The sequence below is a fragment of the Peromyscus eremicus genome, chromosome 2 (assembly GCF_949786415.1).
Source record: "Peromyscus eremicus chromosome 2, PerEre_H2_v1, whole genome shotgun sequence".
Taxonomy (NCBI): Eukaryota; Metazoa; Chordata; class Mammalia; order Rodentia; family Cricetidae; genus Peromyscus; species Peromyscus eremicus.
The window spans coordinates 40,199,907-40,215,171 of NC_081417.1; the positions used below are offsets into that span (position 1 = coordinate 40,199,907).

The window sequence follows — 15,265 nt, forward strand, 5'->3', positions numbered from 1 at the left end:
TGAAAGATAAGTAGACTGAGATGGCTTTGAGTTACGATGATGAAGTCTGTAGATGATACATACCAATGTTTAGGGTAAAGGCAGACAGCCGAACAGCCCAAAGCAGCAGCATGTGAGGGAAATAGTGGCCAAAATGTGCTTATGGTAAGAGAGAAAGTGCCTGGAAAACTTAGCTTACCTCATAAGTACAGAACTGGGACCATTAGTTCATCTTTAATTTTCATTTTATTTATTTTGATGTTTTGAGATAGGGTCTCCTTCTGTAGCCCAGATTATCCTGAAACTTCCTATGCAGTCAAGGCCAGCCTCTGACTCACAGCAAATCCTCCTGCCCAGTCTCCTTCCTGGTGAAATTGTAGCCTAAGCAACTATGCCTGTTTTTTGTTTGTTTGTTTTTCCAGTTTAAAACACTTTTTTTTTTTAATTTATTTTTTATGTTTGTATGTATGTATTTTGAGACAGGTTTCTCTGTGTAGTTTTGGTGCCTGTCCTGGAGCTAGTGCGCCACCACTGCCCGGCTCCAGTTTAAAATACACTTGAAAGGCGTAGTGTAGTAAAACTGGAGTCAGTTAATTTTATAAAGTTCACTGTATACTTTGTCCCCCAGCTGTTTATTTTAATGAATGTGTAGAAAGTGTCCAGGGAAATGATGGCCATTTGAACAACTTTTTGAGATTAATAAATGGAATATAGTTCCTTGTAGCCTTGTAAAGATAAATGTAGAACAACCTAATTTTGACCTTGCTGATAGATTGGAATGTTCATTTCACATTCAGTTACCACAGCCCCCAGTAGATTATTTTGAATGTTACATTTGAATGAGAATTTAAAATCAGTTGATGCTGAAAATAAAAACACTTATTTTCTTTGTCCTCTTCCAGTAAGTTATAAGTGACCTTAGTTTCGCACAGTCTGGATGTATAAATTGACTCTTGTTTCTGCTGCAGGCTCTCCGGTACTTGGCTGAGTGTCGTGCGAACAGAGAGAAGATGAAGGGAGAGCTGGGGATGATGCTAAGCTTACAGAATGTCATCCAGAAGTAAGTACGACAGGCAGTGTCCTCGGAGGCAGAAGGAAAATGGGTCTGTGTAAGCTGATTGACCCAAATTTACTGAAATTTTATTTTCTTTTTTAAGTTTCAAATATTATTTAGAAATTTTAACTCTAACAAAACATAGACTTCTGTAAGTTTTATGTCCAAAAATATTTTGCTAGTGAATATTAGTTTTCTGTGTAGGCTGCCCTGGAACTAGCTCTGTAGACCAGGCTGGTGTTGAACTCTGAGATCCACCTGCTTCTGCCTCCTGAGTACTGGGATTAAAAGTGTGTGCCACCATGCCTGGCTGTTAATAATGATAAACATGGCTATTTCCTTATAAATATGTTTGTATTTTATTTAAAATGTTGACATCTGTCCTGTCATTTTGGAGATATTAATAAGTATTTGATAATTAGCTTCTTTCTCCTGTATTATAGTGATAATCCTAGGACATTTGCAACTGATGTGGCAGAAACAGGGCAACAGAGGTTTTTGTGCAAATTTCACAAGAGCTGAATATCCATGGCTCTTGGTGTCTGTCAAACATTTCCCTCCCACTGTGTTTTCTAATCCATTAACTGCTTGTGCATTTATGCTGTGAAGATTCAAAATCCAGATATTTCCTGTTGGCTAAAAAAGGATATCAAGCAGTCACTTACTCATAGGCCATTGCCTCAAAATGAAAGAATAGTATATATGTGTGTTTATTTTATTTTTGAGACAGTCTTCACATAGTTCAGGCTGGCCTCAAACTTACTCTGTAGTCAAGGATGACCTTGAACTACAGATCTTCGTGCCTTCCCAGAGTGCTGGTATTGCAGGTGTGTGCCACCATACCTAGATTTTGTGGTGCAGCAGATAGAACTCAGGGCTTCATCCATGCCAGTCAAGCCCTTTATCAACCGAGCCACATTCTCAGCTGTGTGTGTGTGTGTGTGTGTGTGTGTGTGTGTGTGTGTGTGTGTGTGAGAGAGAGAGAGAGAGAGAGAGAGAGAGAGAGAGAGAGAGAGAGAGAGAGAGAGAGAGATTGATTATAATTTTTAAGGAAAAAATCTTACAGCTTTATAAAGTACATGAATTGCTTTGCTAGCAGAGCAGCCAGATTGCTAATCATAGTAAATGATCTGTAGTGGGATATCATGGTGCACTGTTCCTATTACTTCATCTGGCTTTACTCAGAGGACCCTTCATCATGGTCATGTAAATTCAGAGTTTCTTTTGGTGAGTTGTTGTGAATCTGATTGAAAGCTTATGGAAACATAACGTGTGTGTGTGTGTGTGTGTGTGTGTGTGTATCTCAGCAAATCAGTGGCATGTGTATTCCTTAAATAGGCATAGTTATTGAAGTTGAAAGTAAGTGGTACAAGAGAGATATGGAAAATTAGATTTAAACATAGTATTAAAGCTGGGAGGTGGTGGCACATGCCTTTAATCTCATTACTCCAGAGGCAGAGAGCTAGGTGGGTCCCTGAGTTTGAGAGCAGCCTGGTCTACAGAATGAGTTCCAGGACAGCCAGGGTTACACAGAGAAACCCTGTCTCAAGAAAAAAACAAAACAAAACAAAAAAATGTTTAGAGCCAGGTGTTATTACTCATACCTAAGACTCTAGCACCCAAAAGTCTGAGGCAGAAGGGTTTCCAGGAGCTAGAGTCAACTTGGACTCTGGAGACTGCTTCTAAAAGCAACAAGAGATGGCTCAGTGGTTCAGAGTGCTGCTCTTCCCGAGGACCACCCCATGGTCACTCACAACTATCTGAAATGCCAGTTTTAGGGGATCTGAGCCCCTCTTTTGGCCTGTGTGGGTACCGCATGCATGTAGTGCATAGACATACATACAGACAAAACATCCATACACATAAAAATAGTAAAATGTTAAAAAATAACCCAAAATAATGTTGAAAATTAAAATACATTTTACATTTGAACTTTAAAAATTTAGAGTGAGCTCAGGTAACATACACTTAACTGATAAAGTAATTTCTCAATCTTGTTGGCTCAAGGATGTGGTAAAGTGTGTGTCTGTGGAAAAGATACATGGACAAAGTAGAGAGACTACTATGAAGTTACTAAGAGAAATTGAAGACATTATCTTGGCAGGTCACCAGGGAAGGAGATCTAAGATAAAGTTAGAAATGCGGATTAATGTCTTAGACAGAAAGAAGACTGGAACAGCATTGGGCAGAGAAAGTCTCCAGATGCTAGGACACTTTGGATAAGAAAGGAACAGATGGGCAGTGAGATTACAGTATAGACCTGACAGCCATCCCAGTGGGCAGCTGCATGCAAGCAAAGAGTGCCTTCTAGATCAGTCCTACACCTACTAGGGGCTGCTTGGGAAGAACATCACCTACCCTTGGATTTGTGATGCTTCCAAAGCTGCTGTGCTCACTGCTATGACTACAGCAGAAGAACAGTCCTCTATTTAATTTATCTCAGTTTACTTTTGAGATTTATTTTGCATGGGTGTGTGCCTGACAGTAGAGGTCAGAGGACAGCTTGAGTAAGCACCTTTAACTGCTGAGCTATCTCATTGGCTGTAAGACTCTGTGTGTGTGTGTGTGTGTGTGTGTGTGTGTGTGTGTGTGTGTGTGTGTGTTCATGTGCTTGCACAAGCACACGCATCTGTCTGTTCAGACCATCATATTCAGAGCTTTGAAGGTGAATTGGACCCAAAGACATCCACTAGATCGATCTGTGATCAATCTGTGTTGGTGGGTCAGATCTTCCTGCCTTCTTTGTCATTAAAGCCTTTTTTTTTTTTTTTTTTTGAGGGGGATCCAAGCAACTTCTGAAAATGACTTATTTTTTCTTTAAATAAAGTATACATTTGTAGGACAGCATGGTGATTGCTTGCTCCACTAATAATAAAACATTTATTACATCATACCCATTCTAATTTGGTCCCACAGCCTTTTTAGTAGTGGAGATACAATGATTGATAAATAGATAAGACAGACATTGCACTTCATTTGGCTTCTGTAGATCTCAATATTTGAAGGTTCCCTTTCAAGCTTCTTATGTGTTGATTTTTTTTTTTTCTTAGCTCCTCTTTCAAGCTTGTGGAAAGTCATTTCTGTTCACCAGAACAAGCATTAGAAGCATCTGTATTTGAATGCTGTGTTAACATAGCTGGTCTAGTCAGCCTAGTCATCCTGGTTACCGCTGCCTGCAGAGCGTTAGAATTACAGGCAGACTGTCATGTTACCTGGCATTTCCGTGGGTGCCGAGATCTAAACTCCGTGTCTCACTCTGGTGTGCACGTGCTCTCCCTGTTGAGCTGTCTTCCTGGCTCTGTTAATAGTTCTTTAAATGGCATTGTTAATGTGCTTGCCAGTAGTTTCTATCTCATTGGATTTTTTTTTTCAAACATTGAAAAATTTCTGCATTGCAGCTCTCTGCCTCTACAGTTCACCTTTAAAAATAACTTAAGTTACCTGAATCGATAGAAAAGAAATGGTTTGAGCAAAAATTGTGGAACAGAGAAATTTGGTAACCCGATCTTGTTAAGTTGATTTCCTGTTTAATGATTTTAATTAAATGTACTTTTGTACCATGCTAGGATAGATTCTGAATCTCAATGAATCATGTTTTAAATGAAATTAGGAGATTGTTACAGCATAGCCATGCATGATGGCTCATTATGAGTGTCTTAGTTAGGGTTTCTATTGATGTGAAGAGACACCATGACCAGGACAACCCTTTTTTTTTTTTTTAAATTTTACATACCAACCGCAGTTCCTTCTCTCGATCCCCCCCTCCTCCCCACTTCTTCTACCACTCCTTAGACAGGGTAAGGCCTCCCTTGGGGAGTCAACAAAGTCTAACATACCAAATTGAAGCAGGACCTTGATACCCTGCGTCAAGGCTGAACGAGGTGTCCCACCACAGGGAATGGGATCCAAAAAGCCAGTTCATGCACCAGGGATAAATCCTAGTCACACTGCCAGGGACCCCACAAACAGATCAAGCCACACAACTGTCAACCACATTCAGAGGGCCTAGTTCAGGCCCATGCAGGTTCCGCAGCTGTCAATCCAGAGTCTGTGAGCTCCCACTTGCTCAGATCAGCTGACCAGGACAACTCTTAAAGAAAAACTGGGCCTGGCTTATAGTTCAGAGGTTTAGTCCATTATTATCATGGTGAGAAGCATGGTGGTGTGCAGGCAGACATAGTGCTAGAGAAGGAGCATCTTGATCTGCAGGCAGTAGGAAGGGAGAGGAACACTGGGGCTAGCTTGAGCACTGGAAACCTCAAAGCCCACCCCCAGTGACATACTTTTTTAACACACTTGGTTGTGCCACTCCCTGGGAGCCAGTGGGGGCCATTTTCATTCAAACCATCACAGTGAGGTAGAGAAAGTTAGCCTGGACTGTGTAAAAAGTTGAGGGGAGATCATACAGACTAGATGCTTTCCCTGTATTATTGATGATGCTTATTCTTTCCTTTTCATTCTTTAGAGTCTTGGATTATAGATTGTTTATGTGGCCAAGGAGGACCTTGAACTTCTGATCCTCTTGCCTCTACTCCTTGAGTACTGTTATTACAGTGCAATGTCACTGCAGCTTGTTTATGTGATGCTGGGAACGTAGGGCTCCGTGCATGTTAGGCAAGCACTCTGCCATCTGAACTACATCCCCAGTTCCCACTATTGATTATTCTTAGACTCACTGGTGTTGCTTTCTTATTGAACAAGGTTTCAAGATGAAACAAAACTCACCAAAGTGGAGAAGTAAAATTACAGAATCAGCGAAAGTGACTTTATGCGTTTCTTTTCCAGGACTACAACTCCAGGAGAAACAAAACTTCTGGCTTCTGAAATCTATGACATCCTTCAGTCCTCCAATATGGCTGACGGTGATAGTTTTAATGAAATGAATTCACGTCGAAGGAAAGCTCAGTTTTTTCTGGGAACTACAAACAAACGTGCCAAAACAGTAGTTTTGCAGATAGACGGTCTCGATGATACGGTACGACTTGTAGATATGCTTCATAAGATGGCAAGGGAAGTTGTATCACCACTTTCTTTACCGTCACTTGCTAGTGTTCTCTAAGAAAAAGTTGCAGTATTAATATTTTATACTCTTGACAAAAGGGACATCTTACGTTAAAAATATTGGCTAATCAGCCTACACAGCAGTTTTAAATGTACATGCTCTTAATACTAGGGCTTAAAGAATATGCAGTATAACAGATGAACTGACAGACATACAAGAAGCAGAGGGGTCTAATTAGAGCTGTGCATGATTTATATAGATGAGGTATAACTTACTAATGTCGGCAATGAGATAGGACAGACACCGTTAGGCCCTGTAGGCATTAAAAGGATCTCTGGTTAGCATTAACTTTTGAGGGCTCATCTGTATTGCAGCATGTATCTGTGCATCACTTTGTATATATCCTATCGAGTGGATATGTGGTACTTTGCTTATCCATTTATCAACTGATGGACAGGTGAGTTGTTTCTATATCTTGGCTCTTAGAAACCTGCTAGGACCATGTGTTTATACATTTGTTGTTGTTTTTAAGCACATGTTAATAGCCTCTCGGGTATATACCTAGTGACATTGCTCAGACATATGGTAATTATTAGTTTAATTTTTAATGAACTCTCAGATTATGCACTGTGGCTGCACAGTTCTGCATTTCAGCCAGCATTGTATGAGGGGCCTAGTTTCTCCATGTCTCACGAGCACTTGCCATTTTCCAGCTCTCCTGGTGGATTTGAAGTGTTGCTTACATGGTTTTGATTTACTGTTTCCTGATAACTAATGATGGTGAGCAACATTTTAGAAATGTATTAGTCATTTTTTTTTTAAGTGGTTGAAGTGGGGTTTATTGTGTATGTATTTTAAGTTATTTCAGATTTATATTTGAGGAAAATGTTCATTTCTTCTTTGTTTTAAATGGTCTTTTATTGCTGAGTTCTCTGAATGCCGTCGGTGCTTGGAATTGAATGTGAGTCTGCTATAAGAGCAGATCTACTTTTAACCACTGAGCCATCTCTCCAGCCCCCTTTTTATACATTTTGTTAAAACCATCAATGAAGTCATTTGGCCCTGGGCTTTGCTTTGTGGGCAGTTTTTTGACCATTAATTGAATCTCTTTACTTGTTTTAGGTCTATTCATCTTTTTCTCCCCCCCCTCCCTTTTTAAAGTAAGCTTTAGTTGTTTATGTCTTTGTAGTATTGTGTACATTTTGTTGAGGGCATGATATAGTTATTCATAATATTTGTTTGTACAAACTATGTCCTTGATCCAAAAATGCAAATTTTGAAATGCTTTAAAATCTAAAACTTTTTTTAAATATCAGTATGATACTCAGAAAGGTTTGGAGTTTGGAGAAATTTTTTTAATTAAAATTTTACTTTAGATTTTTAGATTTTATTTCATGTGTATAATGTTTTGCCTGCGTGTGTGTATGTGTACCAAAGGCTGGCACTGGATCCCCTGGAACTGGAGTTTGAAAGGTAGTAAACTACCATGTAGGTGCTGGGGGAATAGAGCCTCGGTCTTCTGCAAGAGCAGTGGTTGCTCTAATCTGCAGAGTCATCTCTCCAGCCCTAAGAATTAATTTTTTAATTTGTTCAGCTAGTGAAGTTTACACAAAAATTGTAAAATCTGGGGAAAACTCCCAGATCTGAAACACTTTTGATCCCAAGACCAGGTAAAGGATACTTAGCCTTTAATAACTTTATTTCTGTAAGGTTGGCAGTAATATTTCCTTCCTTATTCCTGAGTAATATTTCCTTCCTTATTCCTGGCTTTTTCTTGGAAGTTAAAGGTTTGTCAACTTCATTGATCTGTTCAAAGAATCAGATGTTTTTTTTTTTTTTTTCTTTCTTACCTTTTTATTACATTTTAATTTGGGGGGTGAAGTGCACATGTTAAGGCCAGAGGACTAGTTACAGAGTCAATTCTCTCCTTGCACCATGGGGGTCCCCAGGAGCAAACTCAGGTTGTTAGACTTGATAACAGGCACTCTTACCCTGTGACATCTCACCAGTTCTGTGGGCTTGGATTTTGTTTGTTTTGAAATCTGGTCTCACTTTGTAGCCTAGGCTGACCTTGAACTCAGGACTTTCACCTCAGCCTCAGGAGTGCTGCTATGCTGGGACTAAGAACCAACTTTTTTAAGGGCACCGAGTTTTTATTGAGAAGTAGAGGAACAGTTCTCGGCAGCAGGGAGTAGTCCCAAAATGGGTTGCTAAGAACCCCCCCTTTTTAATTTTTTTTTTAAATTTTATAATTTAATTTTATGTATCATCCATGGATTCCCCTGTCCTTCCCCCATTCCCATCTCTTCCAGGGCAAAGACTCCCCTGGGGATTCAGTCCAGCCAGGTAGATTCAGTCCAGGCAGGTCCAGTCCCCTCCTCTCAGGCTGAGCCAAGTGTCCCTACATAAGCCCCAGGTTCCAAACAGTCAGCTCATGCACTGAGCACAGGACCCGGTCCCACTGCCTGGATGCCTCCCAAACAGATCAAGCTAATCAACTGTCTCACTTATCCAGAGGGCCTGATCCAGTTTGGGAGCTCCTCAGCCATTGGTTCATAGTTCATGTGTTTCCACTAGTTTAGCTATTTGTCCCTGTGTTTTTTCTAATCTTGGTCTCAACAATTCTCGCTCATACAATTCCTCCTCTTTCTCGCCAACTGGACTCCTGGAGCTCCACCTGGGGCCTGGCCATGGATCTCTGCATCCGGTTCCCTCAGTTAGGGTGTTAGGCCCTCCGATCACCAGAGTAGGTCAGTTCGGGCTTTCTCTCGACCATTGCCAGTAGTCTATTGTGGAAGTATCTTTGTGGATTTCTGGGGACCTCTCTGGCACTTTGCTTCTTCCTATTCCCATGTGGTCATTTATCATGGTCTCTTATTCCTTATTCTCCCTCTCTGTTCTTGATCCAGCTGGGATCTCCCGCTCCCCTAAGCTCTTTCCCTCGAACCTTGCCCTTCATTACCCCCACTCACGTCCAGGTTGTTCATGTAGATCTCATCCATTTCTCTGTCGTTGGGTGATCCCTGTGTCTTTCTTAGGGTCCTCTTTACTAGGTAGCCTCCCTGGAGTTGTGAATAGCAGTCCAGTCATCCTTGTTCCACATCTAGTATCCTCCTATGAGTGAGTACATACCATGTTTGTCTTTCTGAGTCTGGGTTACCTCACTCAGGATGATTTTTTCTAGATCCATCCATTTGCCTGCAAACCTCATGATGTCATTGTTTTTCTCTGCTGAGTAGTACTCCATTGTGTATATGAACCACATTTTATTTATCCATTCTTCAGTTGAAGGGCATCTAGGTTGTTTCCAAGTTCTGGCTATTACAAACAATGCTGCTATAAACATAGCTGAGCAAGTGCCCTTGTGGTATGATTGAGCATTCCTTGGGTATATACCCAAGAGTGGTATAGCTGGGTCTTAGGGTAGATTGATTCCCAATTTTCTAAGAAAGTGCCATATTGATTTCCAAAGTGGTTATACAAACTTGCATTCCCACCAGCAGTGGAGGAGAGTTCCCCTTGCTCTACATTCTCTCCAGCATAAGCTGTCTTCAGTGTTTTTGATCTTTGATCGCTAAGAACCACTTTTTGATAAGGGCTTCTCTCATCTATGAATTTGTTTCATGCTTTTAATCTGTTATTCTGTAGTTGCTTCAGAGAAACTGTTCCTTTTCTCCTTTTCATTTTCTCTCTCCTTTCTCTAACCCCCCCCCCACACACACACAACAGGATCTCAGCTCGCCAAAACTAATTCCTCATTAGTGCAACTTCATTTCCAGCTCTCATTTCACATGTCCAGAAGGCCTCGTTTTATGTGTGTCAGAAATGCTTTTGTCTTTGATGGACGTGGACTCCACGGTGACTTTCCTCCACTGCACTTGAAGGTAGCAGCACACTGTCTTGTGTTTGGATTTCCTTGTATTGAGAACTCTGTTCTCATTTCTGCTGTTCTCCAGTCTTCCTCCCCACTGCCTGCTTCCTCCCAGAGGATGTTTTCCTTTGTCACTGTTTGATTGATGTGGGCTTCCCCTTTCATATTCAGAAGCTGAGGAGAGTGAAGCTAAGGGTCTTCCCCAGGCTAGCTCTAGGGTACACAGCTTCCTGAGGGGCAGGGCTGTTCCCAGGGGTTCCAGTTTGAAGCTCACAATCTAGCAGGAGCTCAAGCTTTCGATTTTGTTTCAATTTTATTCAATTTGGCTTTGTGGATTTAAATTTGTGGCAAATTTGGATTGACTTTTTATTTATTTTTTTAAAGATTTATTTATTTATTAATTATGTATACAGTGTTCTGTTTGCATGTATCCCTGCAGGCCAGAAGAGGGAGCCAGATCTCATTACAAATGGTTGTGGGCCACCATGTGGGTGCTGGGAATTGAACTCAGGACCTCTGGAAGAACAGCCAGTGTTCTTAACCTCTGAGCCATCTCTCCAGCCCCTGGATTGACTTTTTAAAACTGAATTTCCCCCCTTTCCATGGGTCTTTCAGGGACTCTTAATTATGTGTTGTTTGCCACTTTAGATTTCTACACAGTTCACTGGTGTCCTGTTCATTTGTTTTTCTTTTAGGACAGTTTCTGTATTCACTAATTTTCTTTCGTGAGTGTTCAGTTTGCTGATAATCTCTTCCAGTGTGGTTGTCATTATGAACATTGCTTTATGGCATATTTTGAAGTTTGACTTAGATCTTTTATGATGTTTCCATAGCATGTTTGTGCCGTATCTTTTTTCTTTTGTATGTTTGTTTGTTTGTTTTTTTTTTTTTCGAGACAGGATTTCTCTGTGTAGCTTTGGAGCCTATCCTGGAACTCTCTGTAGACCAGGCTGACCTCAAACTCACAGAGATGCGCTGGGATTAAAGGCGTGTGCCACCACCACCTGGCATATGCTGTATCTTTTTGAACATAGAAAAGTGATCAAGAAAATTGTTTAATGTCCCTGTATACTAACTCTACCACCTGTATTATTTCTGAATAGGTTGCTTTTGATTTGTTTTTCTAATTTAGTGTTTTTGTGCTTCTTTTGAATGTCTGGTAATTTTTTATTAGATGCCACATATTTTGTGTATTGTGGAGCACAGCATGCATTTGTATGCAAAGCCTTTACATATTCTTCACCTTATTCCGTTTTGTTTTGTCTTCCAAAACAGGGTTTCCTCTGAGTAGCCCTGGCTGTTCCTGGAACTCTCTGTAGACCAGTCTGACTCCTAAGAACTAGAATTAAGCTGTGTGCCACTATGCCCTGCTCAGCTTTATTCTGGATCACAGTTACTTGTTAGTAGTTGGATCTTGAGCCTTGCTTTATAGTTTTGTTATATAGGACCATACCTTTCAACCTGGATAACTTTACTACACTATTGAGGTAGTACCCTTGCGACAGTATGATCTCTACCTACCCTGTGTATTTCCCATTATCTCTAGAATAGCTCATGGAAACGTTAATCCAGTGTGAGCCCACAGAATTGTTCTTTCTGTTCTTCTCTGGTGGATCTTTGCTTAGCTTCAGGTTGCTTCCTAACAGACACACATTGCTTATCAATCAGCTCAAAAGGAGGACCCTTTACACTGTCTCTGTGTGGCCCTCCTCTGTGTCCTCCTTCACTCTTCATTTGCTTTGCCCTGAGAACTAGAGTGCCTTTAACCTCTCTGGGTTCTTAACTGTGTCTTCAGCTCAGGGAGGCTGCTGAGTTCCGGCTGCTTTCTGTTAGACCTTTTGTTGCTGTGTCAAAATACTTAACAGAAATAACTCAAGGAAGGAGTTGCTTATTTTGGTTTACAGCTTTTAGTTCATGGTTACTGACCCCTGAGACTTTGGGCCTGAAACACACACTGTGCCATTGCGTGCAGATGGAGTGGTAGAGGAGGCTGGTCACCCCAGAAGCAGGAGATATCTGATGGGGCTTTCTTCTTTTCCATGCTTACTCTGTCTGGGACTGCAGCATATGGGATGGTGCATCTGTATTCAGAGAGGGTTGTACTCCCTTTGGAGAATTCTCTGCAAATGCTCTCACAGATAGAATACTAGAGATGTACCTTACTGTGAGTGTTTTACCTATATGTATGTCTGTGCAGCGCCCACAGAAGCTGTAAGAGTGCTGGATCTTCTGAAATTGGATTTACATACAGATGGTTGTAAGCTGCCATGTGGATTCTGGGACTTGAACCCAGGTCCTCTGGAAGAGCAGCCAATGCTCCTACTTAACCTTTGAGCTATTTCTCTAGTCCCAAGGTGTACTTTCCTAATCTCTGGGGCACTTCTCAGTCCAGTCTGGTTGACAGCCAAGATTAATATCAGTTTCAGTGTGCTGTGCTAGGCCTTAAAAACCTTCTAAGTGATAGGAAGCTCACCTCATTTTTTCTTCCTTCAGAGATGTTACTTTTCCAATATCTAAGCATCACTTTTTTTAAAATAATAATTTGTCTATATTTTTAATTATTTAATCCTAATCTAGTATATGTGACTTCAGCTTGACTAGAGTTGAAAGTTCTCTTAAAATTATCTTGACCAAGGATAAATTATATATTACATATTTAGGGATAGACACTTAAACTGGTAATTCACCACTTATTTCTTTACCTATGCCAGGTAGATTTTCTAAGGATAACCACAACCTTTTCTAATGATTTATTTAGGGGCTTAAAGCTAAGGTTTTAAGGTTCAGTAGGAGTGTGTGTGTGTTGGGGGAGGGCACTTCCACATTCTTCTTACCTGTGACAGGATCAAATAAGTTAACTAGCTGAAACTGAGCCACAAAAGCCAAAAAAATTTCTAGAAAATTTCTGATACATAAAATGATTAAATGGAATACCTTAATATAAATAAAATATCTCTAGCATATCTTGTTAATTTTGTTGAATATGAATAACAGTTACTTTTTAAAAGCTAACACAAAAATCCAAAAGGGGCTAGGGAGATGCTCAGTAAATAAGAATACTTGGTGTGTAGTCATGAGGACCTGCATTGAAATCCCCAGAACCCATGTCCAAAGCCAGGCATGGGTGCAGGTATGTCTGAACGCCAGCCCTGGGGGCCAGAGACAAGAGGATTGCTGCGGCTTTCTGCTTGTCACCCTGTCTCAAAGGAATGAGGGAGAGAGTGATAAAGCAGGACACCTCTGTCCCCTGTATCCTCCATGCATGCCTGGGTGCACCACACAAACACATATATGCCTGTACACCCTGCCCTCCCATATACACCACACACTCAAACCTCACTACTTACAAAAGTGGAGCTCAGTATACAGGAAGATTAAAATTGTGCTTGTCAAAATCTGAAACGGGCTGAAATATAGCTGAAGTGATACGGATAGTCTCCTGAGGGTCAAAGCAGAAAGCAGTCTCTTAATTACAGGCGCTGGACAGTGGGGATAAGAGGACACAAACAGAGTAAGATGTGCTAAAGTGAGAAACGGGATGATTAGGACCCTGCTTTAAAGTATCAGATCATGTGAATACCAGCAGAGGAAAATGAAAGCCAAAAAGAGAATTGATAATGCTTGATATTGCAGTGGAAGCCATTGGGAATGAAATAATATGAATGAAATAAGGATGAAATAATATGTATAAGGGACAGTGACTCCAGCACTGAATACTTTTAATTCTAATGTAAGCCTAGAGATGTTTAAATTAGAAGAGAGGGCTAGGGAGTGAATGTTTTAGGCACACCATAAGTTCTCTGTTACAGCTGCCAACTCGGTCTTAGCAGGAAACTGAAATCAGACGCTGTGTAAGTAAATGAACGTGGCTGTCTCAGTAGAACGTCACAAAAATGGCTGACAGACTGCAGTATGCTCACCCTTCACCTCGAGGAACCTCTGCTTTTTGTTGTTGAGTACTTTGTTCTGTTCACTTGTTCTTTTTATGATGTGAGTTAGCGTTGGGTGACAGTTTTAAAACTACATACTAATATTGAAGTTGGAAATATACCAGGATTACTGTTGTTGTAACTTTGCCCCCTTCCTATCCAAACCTAGTCCTGTACCAGATAACACAGTGTTTCGTGCTCTGTCAGCGGTAGACCACACATGTCACTGTGGCTCCGTAAGATTGTGATGCTGCTGGTACTGGGTTGGACGTGCTTAGGTAGACAAGCAAGTACCTGCAGTATTCAGTTCCCTGCAATGTCCAGTACAGGAACAAGCTGCTGTGGAGGCGTAGTGTGAGGGCTCTGCCTTCCCGCCTGTGTGTAGTAGACTTTGCCATGTAGGTTTGTGTAACTTGTTTTGTGGTGTTTTCACAGTGACAGAATCAGCACGAATGAGTGGTTCAGTATGGCTTAAGTTGATTTATTTCCTCTGTTGTTTAATAAGTTTGCTTTTACTTTTTCAGTCTCGAAGAAATCTGTGTGAAGAGGCTTTGTTAAAAATTAAAGGTGTTATAAGCTTTACTTTTCAAATGGCTGTTCAAAGATGCGTGGTGCGAATCCGTTCAGATTTGAAAGCAGAGGTTAGTACTTTCAGTGACTGAATATGCTTGAAGTAATCAATAAGCAAATCACTTATCAGGGTGTTCCTTTTGTCCTTTTATCCAGGCTTTGGCGTCAGCAATAGCATCAACCAAGGTCATGAAAGCTCAACAAGTCGTGAAAAGTGAAAGTGGGGAAGAGGTAAAACCTGTATTTTATTCTACTCCTACCAAACTGGGGCTCCTGATTGTTTTTTATGGTTAGTGGATTATAACATTCCTAGAGGAACAGTTATAAAATATAAGGATGTGTGGTATATCTTGACTACTGGTTAATTACCGTCTTAGTAGCATAGTGAGATCTTTTGTGATGTTCAGAATGTTCTAAAGAAAGCTCTGAACTTGGTGGAGGTGTGATGCAGATTGTATATGTAAGTAAAGGACAGTTTCTTTACATTGATTTTCAGTACTTTCTTTCTAACTTGAACTAGTTTTGTGAATCCAAGACAATGACGTATACTCTTTGAACAAGTAAATATGGTGAGCTGTAGGTCTGTGGTGAGGAGGGATGGATCTGTAAGCTGGGAGCTCCTTCGGCTTCCCACAGATGAGCAGCTGTGTGGCACTCCAGGGGTTCAGAGTGGCCCTGCCCATGTTTAACCCACTTCTAGAGACAGGTACTCTCCTTTGTGTGCTTGCAGAGGGCTCACTTCTTAGAAGACTGTCATCCAAGAAGGACGCGTTAGGAGACACGAGCCCTCCAGAGTCTCAGGAATGAAGATGATGCTTAGGATGAGGTTGTGACTTAGGGCATGTATGGTGCCATGTTCA

The 15,265-nt window shown here is 40.9% G+C and overlaps 1 protein-coding gene across 1 annotated transcript in view; it reads left to right on the forward strand.

Annotated features, from left to right (window-relative positions):
* Window positions 1-15,265, forward strand: part of Armc1 (armadillo repeat containing 1) — a 32,021-nt gene that overhangs the window by 14,414 nt on the left and 2,342 nt on the right. The window contains exons 3-6 of the mRNA XM_059254044.1: window positions 948-1,039; window positions 5,819-6,008; window positions 14,360-14,476; window positions 14,562-14,636. Coding sequence (XP_059110027.1) covers window positions 948-1,039; window positions 5,819-6,008; window positions 14,360-14,476; window positions 14,562-14,636 — 474 coding nt within the window. The remainder of the gene's footprint in view (window positions 1-947; window positions 1,040-5,818; window positions 6,009-14,359; window positions 14,477-14,561; window positions 14,637-15,265) is intronic.